General features: G+C 44.7%; 2 protein-coding genes across 3 annotated transcripts in view; one reads left to right on the top strand and one right to left on the bottom strand.

The window, feature by feature from the left end:
* The window catches only part of Ndel1 (nudE neurodevelopment protein 1 like 1), a 61,574-nt gene extending 44,743 nt beyond the window's left edge, over positions 1 to 16,831 (top strand). Inside the window, exons 10-11 of the mRNA XM_077801416.1 lie at positions 15,601 to 15,667; positions 16,616 to 16,831. Of these exons, the coding sequence (XP_077657542.1) occupies positions 15,601 to 15,667; positions 16,616 to 16,814 (266 nt within the window). The 3' untranslated portion in view covers positions 16,815 to 16,831. The remainder of the gene's footprint in view (positions 1 to 15,600; positions 15,668 to 16,615) is intronic.
* Myh10 (myosin heavy chain 10) overlaps positions 1 to 26,751 on the bottom strand; it is a 140,259-nt gene that overhangs the window by 6,228 nt on the left and 107,280 nt on the right. For both annotated transcript variants that reach the window (XM_026390473.2, XM_026390474.2), the window contains 16 exons: positions 26,429 to 26,552; positions 24,777 to 24,948; positions 23,150 to 23,362; positions 20,000 to 20,144; positions 18,150 to 18,356; positions 15,520 to 15,624; positions 14,128 to 14,280; positions 13,624 to 13,872; positions 12,829 to 13,041; positions 10,725 to 10,937; positions 8,157 to 8,318; positions 6,353 to 6,481; positions 3,540 to 3,628; positions 2,663 to 2,786; positions 2,377 to 2,585; positions 874 to 982 (listed from right to left, as the gene is read on the bottom strand). In XM_026390473.2, the coding sequence (XP_026246258.1) occupies positions 874 to 982; positions 2,377 to 2,585; positions 2,663 to 2,786; positions 3,540 to 3,628; positions 6,353 to 6,481; positions 8,157 to 8,318; positions 10,725 to 10,937; positions 12,829 to 13,041; positions 13,624 to 13,872; positions 14,128 to 14,280; positions 15,520 to 15,624; positions 18,150 to 18,356; positions 20,000 to 20,144; positions 23,150 to 23,362; positions 24,777 to 24,948; positions 26,429 to 26,552 (2,616 nt within the window). The remainder of the gene's footprint in view (positions 1 to 873; positions 983 to 2,376; positions 2,586 to 2,662; positions 2,787 to 3,539; positions 3,629 to 6,352; positions 6,482 to 8,156; positions 8,319 to 10,724; positions 10,938 to 12,828; positions 13,042 to 13,623; positions 13,873 to 14,127; positions 14,281 to 15,519; positions 15,625 to 18,149; positions 18,357 to 19,999; positions 20,145 to 23,149; positions 23,363 to 24,776; positions 24,949 to 26,428; positions 26,553 to 26,751) is intronic.

Genomic DNA, 26,751 nt, shown 5'->3' with positions numbered 1-26,751 from the left:
CACCGTGCGTTTTCACAGCTCTGGTGAAGCAAGAGTGTTTCAGATGCACTACTTTGATATTCACTTTGGAAGATGGGCCATGAGCACTAAGAGCTGCCTCACTGGATCCTTCACTCCTAAACTGACAGGGACTGGCCTGTCACCTGTGGGTCCAGCTCACATCCACTCAGAATTGCCAAACTCTGAGTGCGGGCAGGAGGAGAAGTTGGGGTGCCTGATGAGCAGGGCGCCCAAAGGGGAGGGTCCAGAGGGGACAAAGGCAGCAAATCCTCAGCTCTGACCACCTTCCTGCCCAGTGTCTGCAGCAATAAGATTCATCATCACAGCAGAGGGGGGAGAGCTGGACAGAGCCACCCAGGCTGCAGTGGGTGCAGACTCATGCCACATTTAGGACACCTGGCTACACACAAGGAAGAGCACTCCGTGCCTGCGCAGTGCACTAGTTTTCAGTTTCCATTCAACATCTTCATCCCCTTCCAGCCAGATGGTATTCCGTGCCTGCCAACTATGCCCAATGACATCCAGGCACCAGGGAGATAACCATGAGTGAAACTAAGGGAAATCTCTGCACTCTTAAGGTACACATTCTAATGGGTGATCAGATGATAACTGAAATCGAGTCTAGTCTCACACCTCAAAGCCTCACTGACTTGCTCTTGCCCCCTCATCTTGCTGCCTCTATATCCCTAGCCCCAGGAGAGCTTGCTGGGAACACAGGGTGGGCACGGTAGTGCAAATGTTAGAATTAAGAATCTCAAATAGCATTTTTCTTCATTCTGCCAGTACGTTGTGGCATCTGGTTCATTTATCACCAGGCCCTTTGTTGAAGCACCTCCAGGGAGGCGGACACGCATCCTGCCCCGCTTCCTGTACCTGCTCTTTATACTGGTCCGCATGTCGACGCTCATCTTCAACCTGCATGAAGATTTCCTTGAGCTTCTTCTCAGTACGACGGACTAGTTTGTTGGCAGCTGCTCGTTCCCTGTAAAAGTGATTATAGTCGTTTTAAAATTCTGGAAATTATAAAAGTTCTTTTTCTTTGGATGATGACATGTTGGAATGCCCCATGGACCCCTCTTCCCACACTAACACCATTAATATGGCTTTAAAGCATTTTTCTTTTGGTTAAAAAAGGAATTATCTTTAGTGTGGCCCTCACTGCACATGCAGGTATTGATCACTTTATTCAGTGATCTTTTGAAGAGTAATTGTCACACATAGGCTACCTATCAGTTATACTGAAAGACCTAAACCTTAGTTGGTCAGTCTAACCACCTAACCTTTTTGCCTGAAAGATAAAAATTCCAATTAAGTGGGCTATGATTGTAGCTCAGTGGTTGAGCCTTGAATGTGTGAGGCACTGGGTTTGATCCTCAGCACCACATAAACAAATAAATAAAATGAAGCTATTGTATCCATCTACAATTAAAAAAATATTTTAAAAAATTCCAATTAAGTGATCATCTCAATTTAGAATTTACTGTCTACCCACCTACCTACTTAGGATGCTGGAAGCTTTAGCAGCAAACAAAGACCATCAAAACCCTATGCATTCAACTGGCTAGAAGTCAAACAAATTGCTATGTTTCCTGCATGGGACTTTGTCCCTTAAGGACGAGAGGTAACTTATTTGGAGGATTTTGTGGAAAACAGAAAAGATTCTTTGTTCCTTAAATGCTATGAAAAAATGGATTGCAGTGGGGTCAGATGAAAGGTCAAGTTATGTTAATCACAACTAAAACAAGACCTTAATTGTTTTCTTTCAGCCTAGTGGAGTCTCAAGGGGAGTGGGAAATACTGGGAAACAGGGTTGGGAGGGTGCTGGGCTCAATTTCCCTAACATGGAGGTGAAGTGGAAGGTTGTCTCCAGCTCTGGCAGCCTATGATTTTAATAGCTGCATAAATGTCTGCCAAGACTGTATGGTGTAATTCCTAACAATTTTCACCATGCTTTAATATATAGCAAAATGGAAACTGTTAAGCAACCTCTTCCTATGGGGAAGAAAAACTGTTTTTCTTCTCTGCCAGCAAACTGCAATATTTCACGGGATGCCACCAACCTGGGAAACTGACTTAGGGTAGAGATATAAACAGTACCTAGGAAATCACAGGCACAGTGAATCCAGGAGGGGCTGACAAGCAGGCCAGCCCGTGCCATCTCACAGGTGTCCTCCCAAACTCTCCCTCCTTTCATGGCTCATGGCACCTTCTATCTGCCACTCTGGTCACATGTACTCCTATCATCCTGTTTCCCTGCACTGGGAGCACCCGGGGCAGGGTGCATGTCTGTGTGGAGTCTGATACAGACTGAGCCTGAAGCCTGCTCTGTGGCAGATACACAGTGAGTTATGGCTGAAGGCAGCAAGAACCTCTTACTTGGCTTCCTGCTCAAGCTGCTCTTCTAGCTGCCCAATCTTGGCTTCCAGGGCTGAGATGGTGGCCTTGAACTTGGACTTGACAGCACCCTCCAGTTCCTGTAGCTTGGCCTTCAACTCCTTGTTCTGCCGCTCCAGTTGCTGGCGTGCATTGTCACTCTTCTGGGCGGCACTGCGTTCAGCCGCCAACTCTGTGTTCAGCGTGTCCACCTAGAAGAGGAGGATTCAGTCATTCTTGCCAAGAGGCAGCACAGCCCCTCCCGGGGATGGCTGTCTAAGATGGCTACCTGCAGAGTGGTCTTGCGGAAGCGGTCGTTGAGCAGCTCCATATTGCTCTGCTCCTCTTCAAGTTCCTCTTCCAGCTGTGCGATCCGAGCTTCCAGACGCCGCTTTTCATCCAGCAGCGCAGACCTGGCCAGGGCGAGGAGAGGTGACACTCAGCACCAGTCAGCACAGCGCAGGGAGGACTTGGGAGACTCCACCACCCTGCTGTGTGGCGACCTGAGCATCACTCCCAATTGCTTTCTCTCTCCTGTACCCAACCCCAAATCCACCTACAAGCCCCACTCGATTCGCTTCCCTGCCCACACCTGCCTCCCTTCCCAGCCCTGGGGTCTTTTTCCTGGGATCCGGCAGCCTGCCAGCCTCTCTGCCTCTCTCCAGGGTCAGCTTTCAGGATGCCAGCAGGATCCCAGCATTTCCTCACTTAAACACTACCTAATGGCTTCTCAGTGCACTGAGCATAAAATTCAAGCGCCTCATCATGGCATGTTATGAAAGGCTCATGATGTACCTTCAATATAGTAATCAAATGGAGAAATCCACTTATTCAGAAAAAGTGATTCTTAATGAAAAATGAATCAGAGAAAGGTCATGTCTAAGGAACCTGCCTGCCAAACCTAACAGATCTGAAAGTGAGGACTCGCCACCCCAGGTCAGTGCAGCCCAGGGACACCCCTCTGTATGAGCCATTAGGACTGGCATGTGAGTGCCCATGGCTGCCACTGTCCAGGCTCAGCACTTCCTGCTCATCCTTCTAGACCCTGAATGGATGAGCAGGCCCGTGAGTGACTCTGCATGCCCGAAGTCAGGGACCACAGGCTGGGGTGGACACCACTGCTCTCTAAACCCCCGTCCCTGCCCACCTGCTGCCTGGAGACTCACTTGCCAGAAGCGCTGTTGGCAATCTCATCGGCCAGTTCATCTCTCTCTTGTTCGGCGTGTCGGCGGGCACGCTCAGACGAGGCAAGTTCCTGAATAAATTTAGATTGATTTAGGCACTGGCCATTACCATATCCTCATATGTGAAATCTGACAGTGCCTGGAGCTGTGGCAGCTCGGCTCCAGCCTTTCCACGTGCATCTCTAACTGCAGCTTAGATGTAAGAAGGGAAGCTGGCAAGTGGGCTGAAGACAACTTGTGGCCAGCCGGGTGATGTGTGGCCTCAACAGCCAGAAACAAAAGGCCCACAGAGGAAGTCCTAGTCCACGTAGGGGCTTTGCTGTCAAATAAGAGGTGGGTATTCCTATCATCCTTGAAGGCTGGTGTTTATTTTTTGAGACATGGTCTTACTAAATTGCCCAGGCTGGCTGGCCTTGAACTTGAGATCCTCTTGCCTCAGCCTACAGAGGAGCTGGGAATGCAGGTGAGCACCACTGTGCCTGGCAAGCCTGCCTTTTTAAAATTTTATTTTAAATTAAATATTTTTAAATATTAACTGAGCACAAACTTTACCCAGAACCCTACAGGAAAGTGAACTACACCAAGTTATGGTCTTGAAGTATCTTTGACATGTACATATGGCGATCAGGTACACTAGACTAGTGGATGTCAGGGCAGCAGTGCCACAAGGATCACGGGTCCTTGTGGGTAGGTGAGTGTAGCGTGGCTGCAGGGGCTCAAGTGCGGGATAGCTGGGCCTCTGTGGCAGGCTCTCAGAGGACTGCATCCATGCAAAGATGATTTGCTGTGAAAGGAGTCAGGGGCAGGATTCTTACCCCAAAGGTGTAAAGACTGAGATCACAGCCTTAGAATCTGGGAATTTCATCATGAGGAAAACTAGGAAACTAGGAGAGATTGGCCCCAGTCTTTCAAGGTTGAGATCAAGAGCAGAAAGCTGGGGTTCTGCCTCCTTTTCCAGAGCTGCCCTTTTAAAAGGTGTTATATTTGACAAGAGCATATCCTGAAGATGTGTAAGGGGCAGGGCTGTATAGTAGTTCATCTGCAGGCTCTGGCATGTAGATAAGACTGCCTGTGTACAGGAGATGGGTCCTCCCAGGAGACCAAATTCTAGCACACATGGCCCTCACATATGGGCAAGGCCAGCTGTCCAGGATATAAGGGCAGCTGGCAGAATGCTTTGGACCTAACCCAAAGGCTGAAAGTCAAAGCTCTGCCATCTGGCCTCTTACTTGTTCAGTCTTCTTGGGTCCTAGATACTCAACTGGGTTCCTGTCCACCAGCTGGGTGTGCTTTAGGCAGCCTGATGGACCCGAAGGAAAATGGAAAAGACCCCAGGGCCTATATGCTAAAGGGACAAAGGTGTTGGAGAGAAGGAAAAGTATAAGAGAAAGGGAAGGACAGGCTGGCTTTCTGGCTCAGTTTGTCCTTCCTATGCAGTGTGTGGCCTCTGCCTGAAGGTCTGGAATGAACACTGCTGGCTTTCAAAACAACAAAGGTGCAGGGAGTACTGCCTGGACACTTGGTCATGGCCTAGGAACTGTCCAGGAGACAGGCTCCATGGGTCCCATCACCTGCAGGGAAATGAGCATTTGGGATATCACTGGTCAACTCCGTGATGAATGCGGAGAACTTAAAATACTCATTGATAAATCCAGTTTTAAAGAATATTGGTAAAAACTCTTCTTTCTATTCTCTGTATATAATAAAATTAGAAATCAACTAAAAAATGTCATACATTTGGAAATTTAATCAAACTTTTAAATTTTCACGGAGTAAAGAAGAAGCCATAGTTGGGCACTTGCCAGTAATCCCAGCTCCTCAGGAGGCTGAGGCAGGAGGATCACAAGTTCAAGGCTAGCCTGGTCAAGGCAAGAGTTTGTCTCAAAAAACAAAATGAAAATGAAAACAAAACATGAAGGAACTAAAGCAAAAAACAATGTAACAAAATAAAGAGGCTCTCAGGGTAACTCCTAGGCTGCTCAATGTACTGATCTGGTTTTCAGTTCCTTCATTCCAGACACCTAGAGAACTCCTTATCTTTCTTGCCAACTCAAGTCTACTTTCAGTGATATTATCCAGCATCGCCACATGTTTGTATTGAGCCTTAGTCTTCATATAAGTTGGTACTAATATTTCAAGTTATTATTGTTTTAAGTTTGAATAGATTGTAATCATCTTTCATTTATAAAGAAATGTATATGTTCAACCGTGCCTTACAAGGAGAGAATTCCACATTATATGTAAACACTTCATTGCTCCCCACCCCCCTTGTGAGAATTGAAGTAAAGAGATGAATGAAAGAATATTTGTTGGGCTGGAGCTGGCCTAGTCTCAGGCCCTATGTCTAATCCCCAACACCACAGCGGGCTGTTGATCACGGGGCAGTTGCCTCTCAGTGCAATATACTTCTCCCCTTTTAAGGATCATAGGAACAGAGCTTCTGTGCAAAGACAATCCTGTGCTGCTAGGGTGAGAACTAAATGAGCCCTGTGCTTACCAACACCAAAGAAACAAGTGAGAGCCCCTCCCTTGCTCCCCCATGGGAACAGGTCTGGCAGGTAGGTTGAAAAGCTCCTAATCAGCTTTTTCCTTTAGCCAGGTAGAGGAATATTGATGAGTAGTGTCAAAGTATGACTGCTTTCTGTTCCCCAAACTGAGGCAACGTGATGATTGTTAGGAATGGATACTAAAATTACATTAAGCTACAAAGATACTAAAATATATTTATCTGATCTTGGAGATATTTCAAGAGCAAATATTTGCTGAATAACTGAATAAATAAAAGACAGACAAACCTCCTGCAACTGAAGGATTTCTGCTTCCAAACTCTTGAGTTTTTTTTCACTCTCTTTGGACTGTGCAAAAATCTCATCTCGAGACGCACGGGCTTCTTCTAATTCACGCTGGTAATCTTTCATCTGAGCCTAAGATTAAATAAGAAGGTTTTGGGAGTAGTTTTCATTGTTGGTTTTTAAACATGATATTTTTTCCAATTTATAAAATTAACATAAAGGGCTGGGGTTGTGGCTCAGTAGTAGAGCGCTTGCCTAGTATGTGTGAGGCACTAGGTTCATCCCCAGCACCACATAAAAATAAATAAAATTAACACAAATTCACTGTAAATATGAAAGTTGAGGAAGTGACAAAGATACCATAAGAAGACTATAGACTAAAATCTTTTATGGATACTGATGTAAAAATATTCAGTAAGATAGTGAAAAACTGAATCTGGTAACCAGGAAAAAGGAATACACACCATGTCCAGGTGTGATTTATCTGAAGAACACAAAGTTGTCTTGAAAATAAAAAATGAATATAATCATCTCAAGAAATACCGAAGACACATTTGACAAAATCTAATATCTTTTCATTGTAAAAATTTTCAGTGTGCTACAAAGAGAAGGAAACTTTCTCAACTGTGATAAAAGGCATCAGTAAGAAACTGATATGATCTTATCTGAAGAATCCACTAAAAACCCATTACAATAAACAAGTTCAGCAATGTGGCAGGATATAAGATTAATATAAAAAAAAAAAACAACTGCAATTCTGTACACCTTGAACATTCAAAATTAAAGTGATTATATTCATAATAGCATCAAATACTTAGGTATAAATGGAACAAAAGATGTGAAAGAAATATACATCAAAATTATATTATTGTACAAAAGTTAGATCTAAATAAATGGAAAGACATCCATATTCATGGATTAGAAGACAGTTAAGACTTAGATTTGGCAGTACTTCCAGAATTGATCTACAGAGTTTATGTAATAACTCGTGAAATCCAAGTTTGCTTTTTTTTGGGAGGGTGGGGGGGAGCGTAGAAATTAACAATCTGATCCTAATTACTATAGGGAATTGCAAGGAACCCTCCAGAATAGACAAAACAGTCTAGCAAAAGAACAAAGATGGATAAGTCACATTTCCCAAATTCAAACTTCCTACAAAGCTATGGCACTCAAGACTGGGGTAGTATAGGACATACACATAAATAACACAGCGGCTTAGATATTTTTACGTAAACATCGCTTTGTTAGATTAATTTCTCAAGGTTGAACGAAACTTTCCACCACCACAGTTGTGCCTATCTACACTCCTGCTGGCATCACGGGGTGGCCTACACACACCTGCCCACACTGTGGATTGAAATAGATCATTTACACAGTTGAGTTAGTGAAACAGGTACATCATCTGGGTATCAAAGTGATGACCAAAATGACCAGAAGACGATTAATGCTCACAGTACTAATAAAGGAAAGTCACACAACCTTCTCTTGGTGACTTGGGGGTCACAGGAGTCATGACCCAGAAATTGTGTGTTTCTTCTGTGGACTCCACCCCCAGCTGCCTTAAAACATATCCTGTGGACACACAGGTCCACGTGAGCCATCTCTGTGCCCTGCTGCCTCAACCCTCAGCCAAGGGGTCAGTTGTGTGGCCTCCTGAGTGGAAGTGGCTGGGTGCCAAGCTCAGGGAGGAGGTGGCAATCTTTCTTTCCTTCTTCAGTTTGTCCTTGTGTAAAAGCAACAAGGGTCACAAAGTCCCTGATCTCAGCAGAACCACCTGTCCAAAGGCTTCCACGGCTCCTGCACTTACCTGAAGTTTGCGAAGTTGTTTGATCACTTCATCCCGAGCTTTGTTCGCAGCTTCAATTTGAGCTTCAAGGTCTTTCAGGTCTATCTCCATTTTCTTCTTTGAAGCAACAGCAAGTGCCCGCTGTTTTCTCTCATCCTCTAGCTCTGCCTCGAGCTCCCGAACCTGATGAACAACATCTGGTTATAGCTTGTTGAAGCCAAAAGCCCGTTGCCATTTAAGGGCTCTGGTGACTTGGGTGAGTGGAACCTCCGTTACTTGGTAGAGGTGGTCTGTTACCAGCAGTCCTTACTGTTAACAGAACTAAACCTCAGTAGTTGAGTTTAGTTCAGAAGATCTGTAAGCAACACCCAGTACACACCGTTCCCACTGATTGCTAATGAAGACACATGAGGAAGCAGAGGCCTAACTGAAGATGCAAAGATATGAGAAGTGAGACAGTGATTTAACAAACAGGCTGGGACAGACACACAGAGGGCAGAAATTACTTGTTAAGGAACCTAGGGGGAACAGTGGGCATGATCATGTCCCTGGGCCACAGCGGCCACGCTGGCCCAGTGTAGGGACATGTGTTTGGCAGTACTGGAAGGAATTAGGCTTGCAAAGGTGGGCATGACCAGACTATGGGGGCTTCAGACCCAGGCAGAAACTACATTTGATACATAAGGAAAGCGGCAGGCTATCAAAGGGATCCAACAGAGGAGTGTCCAAATAAAGGCCAACTCTAGAGTACAGCAAGGACAAATAAAGGAGGCAGATGTGAGCTGGAGATTGAGGCAGACACAACTCTGGACCCATAACAAACCCCAGCTGTCACTTACTCTGGGACTTTCTTTTTTTCCACAAGCTTCTCCACTATATAATGGGTATGGGACAATACTCATGCCATTGTATGAAGGAGACAGAAAATGGGCTCTTTATTTTTTAAACAGCATCCTAATGCCTCAGTCACCAATGATGAACTAAAAATGAGGACTAGACTCAAAGACACTGAGTTCTAAGTTCTGAGCTCATGAGTTCCTGAGGCCTTGGGCTTAGGTGGTGATCTCACAGTTTGGGGCTTTGAACAAGTACTCTCCATGAATGGACAGGTGGCTTGTGGGGCGGGGGGCAGCCTGGGAAGGAAGTGTTCTGGGTAAGGCCAAAAAGCCTGGGGTGAAAGGTGGCTCACATGAGCCTCTCCAAGGGGGAGAACAAGGCCTCTCCTGCTCCTGCTTTTGCAGGAGTTGGTGGGGGGGGGGGGGGCAGCTACTTCCATGCAATATACAGGTATTTGCCTGCTAGCTTTATGCTGCACAGACCTGGTCTGTATCTCTAGCCTGAGATAATAAGAGGCTCCTTAGGTATAGCCATTTCCTTTGTATTTGTTGTAAGTACAGTGGTTTTTCAAATGTGTCTACAAATTTTTTGACACTCCCTCTTCAAGAGTCAGAGCCTGGGCTGGGGTTGTGGCTCGTAGAGCGCTTGCCTAGCACATGTGAGGCACTGGGTCTGGGTCTGACCCTCAGCATTACATAGAAATAAATAAATAAAGGTATTGGGTCCATCTACAACTAAAAAATATTAAAAAAAAAAAAAGAGTTTAATCTATTGCATGTGGACCATAGTCGATGACTTCTTTCTAATGAACGAAAAGGAAGTGACCTGAGTGTGACTTGAGAGACGACTGGATCATAAAATGCATATAGCTTCCTCCTTGCTGGCCGGCCCTCTTGGACCTCTCACTCTTGGGGAGACTCTCTCCAGGGCACTCAAGTAGCCTAGGGAGAGGTTCCTGGGCTAGCACTGAGGCTCCCACACTCGGGAGTAAGGTGTATTGACTCACTCCTCCTACCTAGCTCAGGCCAGTAGGTGATGCACCTGGGCCCAGATCTCGATGGCGTCAGAACCACCACACTGAGCTGCTCCAAATTCCTAACCCATAGACACTGGGACATTTTAAGTGTTGATTCAATAAGCCAGTAAGTTTGGGGGCAATTTGTCATCCAGGAATAAATGACTAGTAGAGCTAATGTTAATAGAATGAAAAAAAAAAGCAAAATTAAATATAAGTCAAATCCAAGGCTTATTACTATGGACTCCAATGAACTGTCAAAATATCCAATTAGGTAAGTTTTAAAGAAAACTTTCAAATTAGAAGTTTAATGCACATTCAGAAAAGTATACAAATTGTAAGAGCTTAGCAACTTTTTAAAATAAAAAATGTAAATATTTTCTTAAGAGTGATGAGAAGACGACCTGTGGTGTGACCTGTAGAAACCTGCAGCATCCTCTGGTCTGGCATCTAGTCCTTTTTTTCTGTACCCACAAAGAACTTGAACTTCACTACACAGCCTCTTGAGGTTCCACTGAGGGCTTTTCAGTTGAGAAGTAACCTGGCTTACTGTAAGCAGTCATGATGTTGTTTGAGAAACAGGAAATTTCAGTCAGTTACAATGAATTCTCAAATGACTGAAAAATCTAATTTTCTTCTAGCTAACGTGCCTGAACACAAATACACAAGATCTTGAGTCAGGAATGGTGTGGAGAACGTGCAGGCCCTGGTTCTGTAGGTTGCTTCCTTCAACCTACCTGTTTAATCAGCAGACGCTTTTTTTCTTCATTCTGCTCATCTCTGGTTTGCAAGTCCCTCTCGAACTGGGCCTTCATGGCTTGCATGTTGACCTCCAGGCGCAGTTTGGCATCTTCTGTAGCCTGGAGCTCATCCTCTAGTTCCTCCAGCTGGGTCCTCATTTCTTCCACCTGCTGCTCGAGGGCCCTCTTGGATTTTTCAAGTTCATGAACCTAAACCACAGGAAGTATCAGGGAAGAAGTTGACTCTTGGCAGAAACACAGGTTAAAGACAGCTGTCCTTATAGGCCCCTCTGGTCAGCCCAGGCCAGCATCTGACACATGCATACATATCCTTCCCTGTCTCTCCAGGGCTGCTATTCCTCATCTCAGAGATGAAACTTAAAAGTGCAGTACCAACTTCTTTTATTCACATGTGTCCTATAATCATCATCCTCTGAAGACCTTTGTGCCGAGCTTTCATAAAGCCCAAGAAAAGAGAAAGTGGAGCCGTGTCAGAGGAATGGTGTGACGGTGGGCCAGATGCCTGCTGTGTGTGTTAATACACACTTGTTTTTCTTATACTGGGGATTGAACCCAGGGTTTTTTTTTTTTTTTTACCACTGAGCTCCATCTAATTCTTTTTACTTTTTATTTGGGGATAGGGGCTAAGTTGCTGAGGGTCTTAATAAATTGCAGAGGATGACCTTGACTTTCTAATCTTACTGCCTCAGCATCCTCAGTCCCTGGGATTACAGGTTTGTGCCATCATGCCTGGGTGAGAGTACACCTCTTCCTGCCACAGAAAAGATCACTTGCACTGGAAAGGCCATGGGCAAACTTGTGGGTATTAAGGTGGTTGGGCCTAGGAAGAACAGGGTATAGCGATATGGAGGCCTGATCTTTCCCTGGACAAACATTTACTTCTCTGTGCGGAATGCTTCCATCTCCTGTCCTATTCGATCCTCATAACCTTTTGAGCTAGGCCAGGTGGTGTCACGTGTCCCCTGTGGGGTCCATGACCATATCACTTCTCACAGAGAGAGCAGAGGAAGACTTAGGACAGGAAGGTGCACTTTCTAAGCAGTGTCTGGCACTCAGAAGACACCAAAGACATGTTCGTGGAAGGAACATGTAGGTGTTGATTATTCTAGGGAATCTAGTGTGGAACCAATTGTAGAGTTCTCGCTCCACATCTTACTATGTAATCACGGTCTTTTCTACACTGGGTGGCTGCTTCTTGTTTATGGGGCTGGTTCCCTCGGCACCAGGATATAGGAGACCCAGCAGGAAAGTAGGATAGTCTTCGTTCATTTATGGTGTGGCCAGACAGCTGGCATTCCATGAAAATGAGAACTTCCCTTCATACAGGGCTTGGTGCTTTTCAAAGAAGATGCGGTACAATGTCCATATGAGAGATGAGGACACGTAAGCTTTGAATGTTTAAGAGGCTCCCCATGGTCAGCATGGAAGCTAGTGGAAGAGCCAGGCTGAAACCTCAGCTTTGAATGCCAGGCTCCGGTTTCTTTTGCTGCCCTCAATATATCATATAGCAAGGGAGGGATGCATGCAGGGTACACAAAAAGCACCAAGGCTCCTGTGGAAGATGTATGCACTAGAAATAAGTGTAGTGCAGCAAAAATTTCCAAACTCTGAATAAACCCCCAGAGCACAGAAGCAAACAGGGAGCCTCCCTGGGGAGCCAGGTGCAAGGGAGCTGCTGCTTCAACCACTGTCCTCAATCCCAGGGACCTCGTGGTACCCTGGTTTGTTTAGTAGCTACTGGTGACTACAGAACAGTGAAATTCTGTTGTTGAAGGTTCCCCTACCTGGAAGGGGTCAGGGCAAGGAGGGCCAGTGAAAGAGACAAGAATAGGGTGTGACAACCTGCTGTGCTTGCTTTGTGAGTGCCAGGTCTGGCTTGGCACAGACAACAAAGAAGAGTCGTGGAGGAACACCTGACAGCTGGCCCTGGTCACACACAAGCTGAGAGACTTCAGCACCCTGTTCACACACAAGCTGAGGCTCTCCCAGGACTTTACTGTGGGCCCGCACTCCTGGGTCCTCAGGCTGGTGGAAGGCTCCAACCTGGGGCTACTCTCCGGTGCGCTAGCAGGTGACTTACGTTCTTCCCCACGTCGTCTTTGGAGCTCATCAGGTCTTCCATGTCTGCTCGGAGCTGCTTGTTCTGCCTCTCAAACTCCTCCTTGGCCTCGAGGGCTTCCTCTAGGGCTCGGGACAGGGACAGAGCTTTGGTTTCTTTCTCTCTGGCCTCTGCTTCAGCCCTGTCTCGCTCTTCTGCATAGCGAGCAGAGATGTTCTTCTCTTCTGCCAACAGCTGTGTGGAAAGGTGTAAGGGAAGAGTAAAAAAAAAATAAATAGCATTTGCTGGGAGTCCAGCTTCTTGCTAAGAATGTTACCATGAGTCAAGCATCCCTAGTTTAAACATGTAAAACTTTCTGATATGATGCCCAAAGTGGAAAATTCCACATGTACCTCGTGATGGGTTGCAGTTAAAATGCACATACATTAAGCATATGGGTGTAATTACTCAGGCCATCAGCACAAAGTATATGTGAAACCCTCATGAATCTCATTACATGTGGATCCTGTCTCCAAGATATCTCATTATGCAGATGCAAATACTCTAGACCTGGAGAAAGTCCTAAACCTAAAACACCTTTTGGTCCTAAGCATTTTAGATAAGGAATACTCAACCTATAATACATTATGGGTGTTTTATCTCTGTTTTTATCTTTTGCTTTTCTATTTTCCAATTTTTATACAAATATCTTATTTTTCATTGCCTTTGAACAGGAAAACATTGTTTTAAACCGAAACAACAAAAGTGAGAGTTCTGTTGGGGGAGGCGACATGAGGTGTGGGGGCGGGGGCTGGGGCAGTGGGTGCAGCCTCCCACCTGATCGAACTTCTTCTGCTTCTTCTCCAAGTTGGAGACCACCTGGCGCTGGTGGTCCAGGTCCACCGCCAGGTCATCAAGCTCCTGTTGCAGGCGGTTCTTGGTCTTCTCCAGCTTGTCATAAGCCAGGGCCTTCTCTTCCAGGCGCTGGCTCAATGCCTCCACATCTTTAAGAAGCTTCTTTTTGGCTTCTTCCAAACTCTCAATTGTTCCCAAGTCGTCATCTACCTTCTTCTTGGTGTCAGCCAGCTAGGCATTGGGTAAGGAAAAATGAAAAGTCAATGTAAAGAACTTGACTAGTCTTTGCATTAGAGGAGTAAAAGTATTTTGTTTCTTGCACACGATACAGCATTTGGCTGGGTCACAGAAAAAACATGTACCGGGCTTAATATAGTATAACCTAGTTAAGTGCCCCAAATGGAGGTGAGACAGTCTGCACAGCAGGGATACTAGTTGCTAAGGGTACACATCTAGGCCACACTGCTCCCTAAGGGGGACACACACCTGGGACTGCAGGGCCAACACCTGCTTTTCCAGGTTCTTCCTGGCCTCCTCCTCCTCCTCCTGCTGCTCTTGAAGACTGTTCTTCTCCTCTTCCAGTTGTCGGATGCGACTGCTCAGGTTCAGTTTTTGGCGTGTCTCCTCCTGAAGGAGCTCCTGTTTATTTGTTTAAGAAGTTAATACTTAAGTTATATCAATTATCTGAGTTTAATCCTGAGCACCACAAAAACATAAAACAGAAAAAAAAATTAAAAATCACTAAAACAAAAATTTCATGTCATAAACAAAAGTTTCAGTGGATAAGAAATACCCAGTGACATTTAACAAATGCAAATGACTTAAAAATACACATGATGATTTTGTAAAAGCTGTTTGTTCACCCAAATATTGCTTCAAGCTGGTTCTTGAAGCCAGGGCACAGGCCCAGGGCCCTGCAAGGCAGCTGCCATGCCTCTTCTTCCTGTAACCCCCTGTTCCCTGAGCCTCAGTAACTTCGAGAATCTCTTCTTCTCCACTCCCCTGCCCCTGTCTCAGTTCAGGAGCTTGGCATTGCTTACTAAGATAACCTCTAGTCTTGGGCACCCCCTCGATCATTTGTCCTTTCTATCTTTTGCCAAGTTAACTTCTCCTAAGTATAAGTGCAAATATGTCTTTCCTGTTACTTTCAGACTTGAAAACTTTTGAAGGCATCACAGAGCTCTCTGTGATTGGCTCTTGCCTCCTCCTTTATTCTTGCTGACTAGGATGTGTTTTATCATAGCATATGCCCTGGTTACACTGAACTTGTCCCAATTAATCTAACCTCCTTCCTGTTTTGAGATTTTTACTCTATATCCCTAGTACCTAGAAAATGAACACTTTCAAACACTTGGAAATTTAATAAATATGTAAAACTCCAAGAAAAAAGTACCACATTACTTCAATTAACTTGTATATAACATAGAAACATCTTAAACAGAAGACTGAATATAACTCTTACCAGTATAATAAGCAAGGACCAATCCACCCTTCTACAAAAGGGACTGCTTTTCTCAGGTCAGCATAATGAAATTTCAACCATAATTAAAATTTTATTTAAAATGGTGCAGTAAGACCACTGTTGGGGTATACCACTGGCAGGGCAGTGCCCATGAGTGTTGATTAGTGCTGCCCCCCAGGCCACCCACATGCTTGCAGGGCACAGGACCTGAAGGTTCTGTGAGATGCTGAACCTCAGTGGAAATTTCCTGAGTGTAGCAAGGCTGGTTACAGAGCAAGATGGTCTCAGCACCAGTATAACACAAAATTAGTAAGAGGTGATGCTACAAAAGGCGGTTCTGGAATTGGCATATTTTACCAGTTTATGTATTATAGAAATGTCAGTTATTACTGAAGACCCTAACCCCCCTGGAATACCTGTGTATCCTGCAGTTGAGACTCGAGACTAGCTGCATCCTTAGCAAATTTAATACCCTTCTTTTCTGCTTCTTCCAAAAGGGTTGAGACATTATCCAACTCATTCTGCAAGGAGGAGTAAAAGACTGGATTCAATTCAATTTGACAAGTAAGCAAATAAAAAGATCTAGAATCATAGCTCTTCAACAGATCACAAATAGAGCAGTGTTTGTGGGCTTGAACTTAAACTCAGTTAAGGAAGACTTTCACCACCAAGAGTCTATTGCCTTTAAATAGTGTTGTCTTCAAATAAGTAGGTACTGGTACCTGCCCCACAGACATCTCATTAGCCTCTCCCTACTGACTGGATAGGAGAAGGACAACGACAGGGATTCCTCTCAATACAATGGACTACTGGTTTTACCTTCATCACGAAGAGACAAAAATGACATCAAGTCCTTTAAAAGAGTGACTGCTCTCCTGTGTGAGAAGCCCAGCAGGTTTTATCTGGTCCTTTCCATACCAAGATGCATTAGGCATCTGCTTTGGGACTAGTAAAATACATATTCTCATTGAATTTGAAAACATTATTTAAGGGACTCAAAATTTTTTAAAAATATTTCTTTTTTTTTAGTTGTGGATGGACACAATTTATTTATTTATTTATTTATTTATTTATTTATTTATTTGTGGTGCTGAGGATCGAACTCAGTGCCTCACACTTGCTAGGCCAAGCGTATACCACTGAGTGACAACCCCAGCCCCAAGGGGCTCAAATTTTAATTCTAGTATTTAGTCAAAAGTTCTTTTAGCTTTTAAAAATCTGGTATTATAAATTCAGCATGAATATTTAGCCATTTTTATGATCAGATTTCAGGAGTAATGTTAATTTTTTTTCTGCCTCAATTAATGATAGTTCTAAAATATTTTAGAAAATTGCCATGGTATAAGATGCTTTATAACTTTTTGTGAGGACAGTGGATGGATACAGAAAGAAAGAGTAGGGGGCCCGTCATTCTTGACTGTCCTCTGTCAGGTGAGCAAAGGGAAAGTGTATGGAGGACACATTTGCACATGGAACACAAACCAATGTTTCTCTTCTTTCTCTCTTTTTTAGCAATATACTTAAGAGAGCTCACACTTCTCCAGTCTTGGGAATAGTGTCGTGGGGAAGGGCTCTGCAGTCAAGCGAGGCAGACTGTCTTCCACCCAAGCTCTGCAAACTGTTAGTAAGCCACCTAGGGAGGCAGTCCTTAGCTTCGTTGAACCTCAGATTTCTCATCCATCAGATGGGGCAGTTTGGTGTGAGGACTTAATGGGGGAAGGATATACAGGAGAGCCTAATATAGGCCTGGTACAGCTCAGGGGCCCAGCTGGTCACTCCTGTGGCATCTTTGATGTGCTCAAGAGTTTATACTATAGTTCTTCTGTTTTAGGAATATCTTTCCAGATTTGTGAGAACATGTGCGCACGCGCGCACACCCACCCGCCCCCATACACAATTTTAGCACATATGTGTTAACATAGCAGGCCCAAGAATACTCTCTTGAGAAGACCCGCTTGTGTTCTCTAGCTGGAATCTGAGAACGTGGACTTTGGGAGGGCTCCCACCATTCCCTAAGTGGTAAGTGTGGCCACTGTTTCTAAGCTATTTGAGCAAATGACATTGGTTGTGCTGAACACCTGCTTTCCTTCTGTGAGTCTGGACTCTTGGGATGTGTTGAGCAAAGTGCTTCTGGGACCAGCCCCAGTAAGAACCCGACACAGCATCTCTAACTAGCTGCTTGGAAGACAGCACCTCACACACAGGGTCAGGAAGCTGCTGGAGGAACTGAGAGCATCTGTGCACCGGAAAGGACTCCCGCCACTGTCTGTTGGTTTCTCAGGATCTTAGCCCAGGTACCCTTTGCTTTACTAAACTTGCTTTTTATCCTTTACTGTAATACACCACTGCCACAAGGAGGACTAGGTGCTGGGTCCTATACGTGCTCCTAGAGAATCACCAAACTGTGTGGTCTTGGGCCTCTTAACAATATGGTTCTGTCATTTTTTTCATTTCTGGGTACTAGGGATTGAACCCAGGGCCTTGTACATACTAAGAAAGCTACACTCCTAGTGTGTAATTCTTTTTTTTTTTTAATATTTATTTTTTTAGGTGTAGATGGATACAACACAATGCCTTTATTTTTATGTGGTGCTCAGGATCAAACCCAGGTCCTGAGCCCGTGCGAGGCGAGCGCTCTACCGCTGAGCCACAACCCCAGCCCCACGTTGTACTAATTTATACTTCGCCTGTGCATAAAACCCAGTTTTTTCCAATTTTCACCATTACTTGTCTGACTTTTGCCCATTGCTCCTACTATTTTATCTACAAGGCTAAAGGAGAAGGTGAAACTGTGCTTAGACCCATTCAAGGAACTATCGCCACAATTCACGGCAGCACTGGTGAGATTAAGGCTGAGTTATGCTGTCTTGTTCTGAACGATTATTTACCTTCATCAAAGTAACATACACTAGGGACACCCAAGAGTCATGTACTCATGATGGTGATTTTCAGGTTTATAAGAGCACATCAGCTGTGGGTCCCTTAAGGTCATACGGGTACAAAGGCTACACCGTGGACTGCACAGAGTCATGGCTTTTCAGCTTACCTGGAGCTTACTTGCTTTCTCAGCCAGCTCCACCCTGAGTCTGTCGCCTTCTGAGACCTTGGCGTGGAGTTCTTGGACCTGGGCATCAAGCTTCTTCCTTTTGTGTTCAGACTCGGCCTTGACCTGCTGTAGCACCTTCACCTCACATGCCAGCTCCTTGTTGTCTGTCTCCAGCCCCTGTTTGTTCTTCTCCAGATTTGCTTTGAACTTGGAGAGGGGAAGGAAAAATCACCGGTCATTTTATAATACTCCATTAAAAAGGTCTGTTTGATATAACTTTGATTAAATTGTTCATTTATTTAGTGGAATAATAAAATAACTGAACAATGAACGATTTCCTTGACTCCAGATAATTCCATTTGAATATTATTTAATTATATACATAGGGGTTGGAAGGAGACATTTTAGAAGTGGTAGATGATAAGGCTATTAACTTGATGGGAGATTTTCATATCTTCTCAGCTCACAAAGCTATAGATATTATTCATTTCCTTAAAAATATCTGGATCTTAATTTAAGCTAAAAAGAAACACTAAAAGGAATTTGACTTGGTCTCCTAATGTAATTAGTTTTACTTAATATGAATTATATTAATAAAAGCTTTCTTTTATTTGTTGTGAACATATTACCTGTTACTTCCATTGGGTATCACCTTATTATCTTGTAGATCCTGGAATTTACTAAATTATAAAAGCCCCCCACCCACTCCCAAAAAAGCACTGTTTTTTTGTGATTGCAGACTAGTGCCTGATACATAGCCTGCAGGCAACATTTGTTAAATGAATGAAAACACCTGTTCTCTGAGCCGCAAGGTTTTTATATAAGGAACAGTCTGGCCACACTGCTTGGGGTGATAGATACATATATTCAGGGCTCACTGCACTATGTAATCATATTTCTTCATGCAGGGTGGGGGAACCAGACTGTCCGTATCCAGTAAAAACAAGTATTGTTAAAGAAAAATGTGCTTTGGTGCATGGGTATTTGCAACAGGGTGGGTCTCTGAGGGCTGCCATAGGGAGGAGCTGGGTGTAGTGGGGTGGTTATTCAGGGCTCTGGGGCCCACTGCTTGGCTTCTGTCTGCCCTTCCACTTCCTTATACGTCTGGGCCTCAGTTTCCCTGACCTTTAAGAATGAGACTAAAGAAGGCTATGCATGGAGGGTACTAGCACACACTGACACTGTAACAGGTATGTCATAAGGTGAGAGTGGTCGGGCAAAAAGAAGAAAGGTGGGAAACCACACAAAGAGCAGAGGTGTGAAGGAAAGGACGACTGTGGGAACAATGGGAAGAAGATGGCCTGCACAGGGTGGTTGGAGCTGGAGGAGGGTAGAGAAGTGTGAGCAGGACAGAAACCCATGAGACACAGGAGGGGAACGACAGAGTGAATGACAGCAATGTGGTTGGTGGCCAAGATGAGAACAGAGGCAGAAGGGACAAGGAGGAGGAGATGTATCTAAGGACACTTGAAAGGGAATGTCACTAGGACTGTGACCTGCTGGCAGCAGATGAGTGGCAGGAGAATGACCAGGAAGCCATTCCAGGTCTTTGAGCTCAGCTACTGGGAGAATGATGAAGTGAGTGCCACCATGGGGAGGAAGCAGGGTGTGGTTTGAGGTGGAAGCTGGGCCCAGCCAGTTCTTTCATAAAGACAACTCAAGGGCACATGCTTCTCTCCCCTGGTAAGTAGTGTGCTTTTTAGAAGGCCCAGGAGCCATCAGGTCCCCTGAGCCCACTACACTGCTGTGCAAAGGCCGGACAGTATGGGACTGAATGGACGGCCAAGTAGGAGGGGGTCTGCTGATGGTGGATTTTCTCTGGGACACGGGCACATGTTAAGGTCCCCTACCCTTTTAGCCTGTTCCAGTTGCTCGGAGAGTTCCTCCAGGGCTGTCGCATGTCTTTGTCTCATGTCCTGGATTTGAGCTTCATGGTTCTTAGTTTCTTCCTCAAGAGCTTTCTTCAGCTCTGCCACTTCCTGTTCCCGTTTTGTGCTAGAGAAATATGTGGGAAGAACCATCAGAATTGTTCTGCGCAGTCATGAATTGGTTAATACATCATGCCAAATGACCAGCTCCAGTGCCAGCAGACTCAATAAAACCAGAAAGAGGTTAAGTCCTGAAGAGGCTTGTAAGAACCAAATCAATCAGGGATGCCCAAAGCAAGCCTTTTTCTCACCATCCATGTAAAGCAGCCACAGTTAGCTAACATACTCCCTAAACTCTACCAGGAAATGGCTACGGTTGGGAGGAGGCATCATCTTTTGAAGGGAGAGAAAGATTAGAAGGCAGGTGGAAGGGTCGCATTCCTGGTTAAGAAAGGATCTCTGGTGTGTGATATGAGGACGCAGTAGATAATAAGTGTACAGAATATAAATGTTCTGAAGTTCTATTTAACCTGCACTTACAAGTATGAAGATCACTTATTGCTGGGCATGGTCACCTGTAATCATAGCTGCTTGGGAGGCTGAGGCAAGTTCAAAGCCAGCTTCAGCAATTTAGTGAGGCCCTAAGAAACTTAGTAAGACTTTGTCTCTAAATAAAATATAAAAAGGGCTGGGGACATGGCTCAGTGGTTAAACATCCTTGGATTCAATCCCTGATACCAAACAAACAAACAACAACAACAAAAAACCCCTCATCTATGGCATACAAAGGGTAACTAGAATAACTAAGTTATTTTGCTAAGTAGAAGTGAATTCACCCCCCAATCACTAGTCATTCTTTTAATTCATCAAGTTGAGTACCCTGACTAAGCACACAGCTTGATAAAGGTGGAAACTGGGGGCTGGGGATGTAGCTCAGTGGTAGAGTGCTTGCCTAGCATGCATGAGGCCCTGGATTCCATCCCCTAGCACTGTAAACAACAACAACAACAACAACAACAAAAACTCAAAAAAACAACAACTCAATACCACCCCTGCTAAGACTTTTATTAACATAGTTTCACTTATTGTAAGCTCACAAAAATCCTGAAACACATCACTGGCAAACTTGCTTTATATTTTAAACCACATAACCATATAGAAGGGTGACTCACACACTGATTCCTGCACGGACACATTTTCCCTCCCTTTACCAGGGGAGCAGTGAGCTCCAGAGGCTGAGATCACTGCTAAGAGAAAGGGCCACAGCAGCTGCCAGTTCTGTGGTCACATGTAGCCCAGACAGGAGGAATCACTAAAGAGCCTTTGTGGCCCAAACTAGCTCAGCCACAATTTCCACTGGCTTGGCAAGAGGTCAAAGACACACGGTCTGGCCTGCCCTCTGTAAGTCTTCTCTTGAGATTTCTTCAGTTCACCCTGGTGGTATTTTCCTTTGTCAAACTTCCATAAAATCCTCCCTTCTCTCATCTCATTGTCTTTCAAGTGAACAGCTTTGCCCCTGATCCCTGCTTGAATCCAAGAGCCAAAGGAATCCTTTGCCTTCTTTTTCTCCCCCAATTCCCTTTAGTCTTTCATCATAAGTCCTAAAGATATTTAAAATGCCAGTCCACAGAAGAGGATTTGATTTGCCAAGCACCATTACTTTTATGTTAATCATGTGATACATAATTCAGGGACAGGGGGATAGGAGGATAGACAGGGGTGGTCCACATGTTTTGATAGTTCTTTCTAAGAGTGTAGTGCACACCTAAGCCACAAGGACCTAATTCTTTTTTTTTTTTTTGTGTGTATGTGAGGCAAGCACCCTACCAACTGAGCTATATCCCCAGTCCCAGGATCTATTTCTTAACAAAACAGAATTAATGAGTGATACATCTGAGCATAGGCATGGTTTTGTTGAATATGCACATACCACTTGTAATTTTCTAATTTTTATTTCTGTAAGAACTGAATGGGCAAAATGCTCAGAGTGTTTTTTTCTACTGTGGTCAAAAGCCCAGCTGAAAGTGAGCATTTCCACCAAGTCTAGTTCAATGGTTTAAAGTTTTTTTTTTAAGGTATTTATTTTTTAGTTATAGGTGGACACAATATCTTTATTTTATCTTTATGTGGTGCTGAGGATCAAACCCAGTGCCTCATGCACGATAGGCGAGTGCACTATCTCTAAGCCATAACCCCAGACCCCTACAGGGGGCTTTTTTAAAAAAGCATATCTTCAAAAGGGAAGACCATGACTTAAAAATTGCTAAAAGCAGCAACTCTGATGAAGCAGGTAGAAAGCCTCTAACACTGGCACGGAGGGTGCCAACTGACTCTAGGGAACATGGACTTAAAACAACACCCAACCTGCCTCCCCACTGTGGCTGGAGTTGTACAGATTCATGGCCCTAAACCTAGACACTGCACTGTTCCTAGGCTCGCCATCTCCGTTCCTTTATCCAAGTATTCTGGATGCCCTGATCTGACTCAGACTCACAGCTCCTCTAAGCTGACTCACTCCACGATGTCACTCTCTATGCCCAGATTTCTAGCTGTTGGCTGGACCCAGATGATCACATCCAACCTTCTGGGATAAGAGCTGGCTTTTGCTGTGGCACCTCTGCCTCGTGCATACCTGGTCTACGGACCTGTTCTCACCTTTCTTTTTATCTTTGCACCTGCACGCTTTCCTTCTCTTCTATTTGCCTACCACTGTTCTTGACAATTGCTTCTGTCAGCAGCTGCCTGACCATGCCTGTACCTGCTTTCTGTGTTTATCCCACTTCTCCCTCTAAATCTCTTTCCCCCTCTTTAAGTATAGCCACCCCTCTGTCCTTCCCTGGATATCTACCACTGACCTCGGCTTTCTGCCCACATCTCACTCTGGTCCCATCCTTCTGCTGGGCTACCCACTGCCCTGGACAGTACTCCTGCCTATCAGCTGGTTTGTTTCTAACTATTGCTACTGGATTGCCATTTCCACCTGCCACCATTATCTGGAGGGAGAAAGATTCTCAGAATGATGTCTTAAAGAGAAACCCATCATGTCCCACAGTAGGCCTGCAGGTCCCCATGTCTATGGGAGTGGGAGGAGCTGGCAGAGATGGAGGTGGAGTGAGGTGCCCCTTCACTCACCGCAGTTCCTGCTGAGCTGCTGTGGTATCCAGAGTGTCCTCCAGCTCTGTTTTCAGAGCTTCCAGTTCCTCACTCAAATCCCTTTTCTGCTTTTCCGCCTTGTTCCGTGAAGCCTTCTCAGACTCGAAGTCTTCTTGAAGTTCCGCGATTTGGGCCTGTAGCTCTCGCACAACCTTAAGAGCGTTGTTCTTATGTAATGTTTCATCGTCACCTCTGTTAAAAAACATCCAGGCAGAAAGACACTCAGGATGGTGCTTGGATGGGCTGTGTGTCCACCTTGCCACAAGGGAATGCCAGTCCCACCTCCCTCTTCCCCAGGGCCTGTACCAAAGCAGAGGCTGGTGCTGGCTGGGGCTGACAGCAGGTCCTCAGGTAAATGGCCCGAGGAAGGCCCCAAAGCTGGCCGTGGGAATCAGCATTAGAATCCAGCTCAGCCCCCTGGCTGAAGGGCTATAATTCTTAATTCTCCAGTGAAAGGGGACATAATCTCATTTTAACAATTAGAATGTTTTAAAATAATCACAGTGAAGTGTGATTATAGGCAGAACCCTGATGGAGGGACAGTCACCAGCCTGGAGTGAACCCATAGATTCAAAGATAACGTGTGGGACACAGAAGAGAAGCCTGCCACCTGTCTCTTCTATAGTGCACATTTTTATTTGTGTGATGGTTTAAATGTTAGTAGGTTTTTCTGATAGGGAAGAGCTGCAGTGTTTGAGGTAAAGGAAGGGCAAGTTGATAGTGGCTGATGAGGAATTTAATTCATTTTACTATAAATGAGAAAAACTCAGCTCTCAGTGAAAGAGCAGTCGATCTGACCAGAGTACCAGTGATAAGGGATCAGAGAAATATTGTTATTGTAGATGTTCTTGATTATATCATATTATAAACTAAACTCTAAGTTCTATATCCATGCAGTTAAAATTCTTAAAAAAGAAATAAAATACTAGATAGAAATATGTTGACTAAGCTGGGTGTGGTGGTGCATGCCTGTAATCCCAGTGGCTCAGGAGGCTGAGGCAGGAGCACCTTGTGTTCAAAGCCAGCCTCAGCCATGGTGAGGCGCTAAGCAACTCAGTGAGATCCTGTCTCTAAATAAAATACAAAGTAAGGCTGGGGATGTGGCTCAGTGGTTGAGTGCACCTGAGTTCAATCCCCAGTACCAAAAAAAAAAAAAAAGAAAAAAGAAAAGAAATATGTTGATTATATAATTTACATTAAAAAACCAAATGGTTTGGAATTGAGTATTGGATCGTACAGAATTACAAGGGAGTATCATTTCTCAAAAGTGATTTTCTCTAAAGTTTCTGAACATACTACAACTAATCTGTAATGTACAAAAACAAAACATTTAATGTGGTAAAATAATTTGAACTGGTGTAAATTTCCCAGGATTCTGTGATATGACTAATCATTTTTAAGTATAAATGTTGAGACTGGTTTATGAGATCTTGCTGTCCTGGCACAAATCACGAACTCCTGGGTTTTTCATGAACTTACACTACATCCAACAACCACTGACCACATCTCACTCCCCTGGGATTTCCCTAGGCTACTAGACAGACTTGGGGGAACTCAGCCCTCAGCAGCCCACTCCACACCAGAGTGGTGGTGGCGGCCAGCAGACCTGGCCAGTGCGCCCTGCAGCTCCTCCTCCTTCTTGGCCAGCTGGATCTTGAGCTCGTCGACCTGCGCCTGGAGCTCAGCGATCTGGTCCTGCAAGTCAGTCGTTTCGCCATCAAGTTTCCTTTTGGCCTTTTCCAGTTCCTGACGGGTCTTCTCTTCCTTCTTTAAGCGCTCTTAAAGGCAAGATGGAAGAAGCCCTTCAACACACTAAGTGACCCACACCCAAGAACAGACCCAGAGTTTGAACTGAACCAAGCTGGGAATGAGCCACGTCATTCCTGCTCACTCACCGGAAACCCATCAAAATCAAACTGAGGTGTGATAAATTAGCCAGAAGGTAGAATTTTTTTAAATATATATTTTTAATTGTAGATGGGCACAATACCTTTGCTTTACTAATTTTTATATGGTCCTAAGGATTGAACCCAGTGCTTCACACATGCTAGGCAAGCACTCCACCACTGAGCTACAACACCAGTCCCCAGAAAGTAGAATTTTAAAAAGGAAATCAACCGAGTCTAGGGTCCTCATTTGGGAAGCAGACCTACACTGTAAGAGCTGACATGATCTGGAATCTTCTCACTTCAAACCTATCGCTGCACCCAGATCTGGAAAGGTACTGAGCAGATGCCAGGGCTATGTTGGCAACTGCCTGACCCCCAGTCCTGTTATGGTAGGAATCCCTGGTTGGAATAGAGAAGGCTGCTGTCCTCAAGCACTAGGGGGGAGGAGAGAGAGGAGTGGGCAGAGAGGACTCGGTACCTTCCCCACCCTCCCCTCTACACTTCTTCAGGGGCTCTTTAATTTAGGGCAGTGGCCTATTCGGTTCACATGCGTTCCTCAGGACAAGGTGGCCTGTGTGTCTTATGCCCTCAAGCAGGAACTCATCTCCTGAGCAGATGAGATGAGAATCACAGGCTAAATAGACAGGTGGGAGAAAAATGGGCACAGCTGCCTTCTGGGCACCTCCTTAGCAGGGGAACAAAATAATTCCATGCTGACATTTTGCCTTTGGTCAATACTAAATAAAAAAAAAACCCAACATGAAACCTAAAGTATATTTAAAAAACAAACCCCATCATACAATCACATTTATCCCTGCAGGACCCTGAACAGAGCAGTACAACATCAGCCAGTTCTTCTGTTCACTGCTGTCAACACCATCACTAGCTGCTGGTCCCAAGAAGGGTTTTATATGCTCTTTACAACTTCAAGCCTGTAATTTCGTTTGCAGCAATCCTAATCCTAACATTACTTATTCCTTCAGAGTGACACACCATTACCCTCAGTGGTTGTTCCTCTGTCCTGCCAGTTTCTGTATGAATGGCCAGTCCCTTTGTGAAGCGAATACTTCAGTGCAGTTTTAGATCAAACACATAGAAAGCCCAATACTGGATTCAAAGTTAACTTAGATCCCAATCTTTCTATCAAAGGGCCATACCTTTTCCCATAGTATCAAATTTAACAAAGTAAAAGCATTTTAATGACATTCCATCATAAATACTAAGTGGCAGGCAAAATGAAATAACTTATAAAAGATCCACTTCAATAATGAACCCAGGCTGAAGGCCCTGTTAGATGTCACTGTGTGCAGTTTCTGATTAAAGTAAGATCTCAGCCTCGTTCTGATGTTCTCCAGCCCCAAACACTGACCTTCTAAATCCGAGATCATTACTTCTTGCTTGTTCCTGATTTTGGCTAAGTTTTTTGCCTTTTCTTCCTCTTCAGCCAGCTGAGAGGAACACTCAGTAATGCGATCTTCCATGAGTTTCTTTTCCTGAATGGAAAAAAATTGTTTCAGAAAAGGCATTCAAAATAACAGCTTGGGTTTGGTGTTACTCAGAAAAAATCCACTTTCTTTGACTAGAGAGAGTGATGCTGTCATTGCCTTCCCAGTGGATGGCACCCTTCCCTGAGCAGCCAGGCTCCCTCATTTGCTGCCCACCTCGGCCTGAGTCCCACTCCAGTTCTGGATG

This window comes from Urocitellus parryii, chromosome 7, assembly GCF_045843805.1.
Source record: "Urocitellus parryii isolate mUroPar1 chromosome 7, mUroPar1.hap1, whole genome shotgun sequence".
NCBI lineage: Eukaryota > Metazoa > Chordata > Mammalia > Rodentia > Sciuridae > Urocitellus > Urocitellus parryii.
Note: the sequence above shows the minus strand (reverse complement) of the source record. Positions and strands in the feature narration are given on the sequence as shown.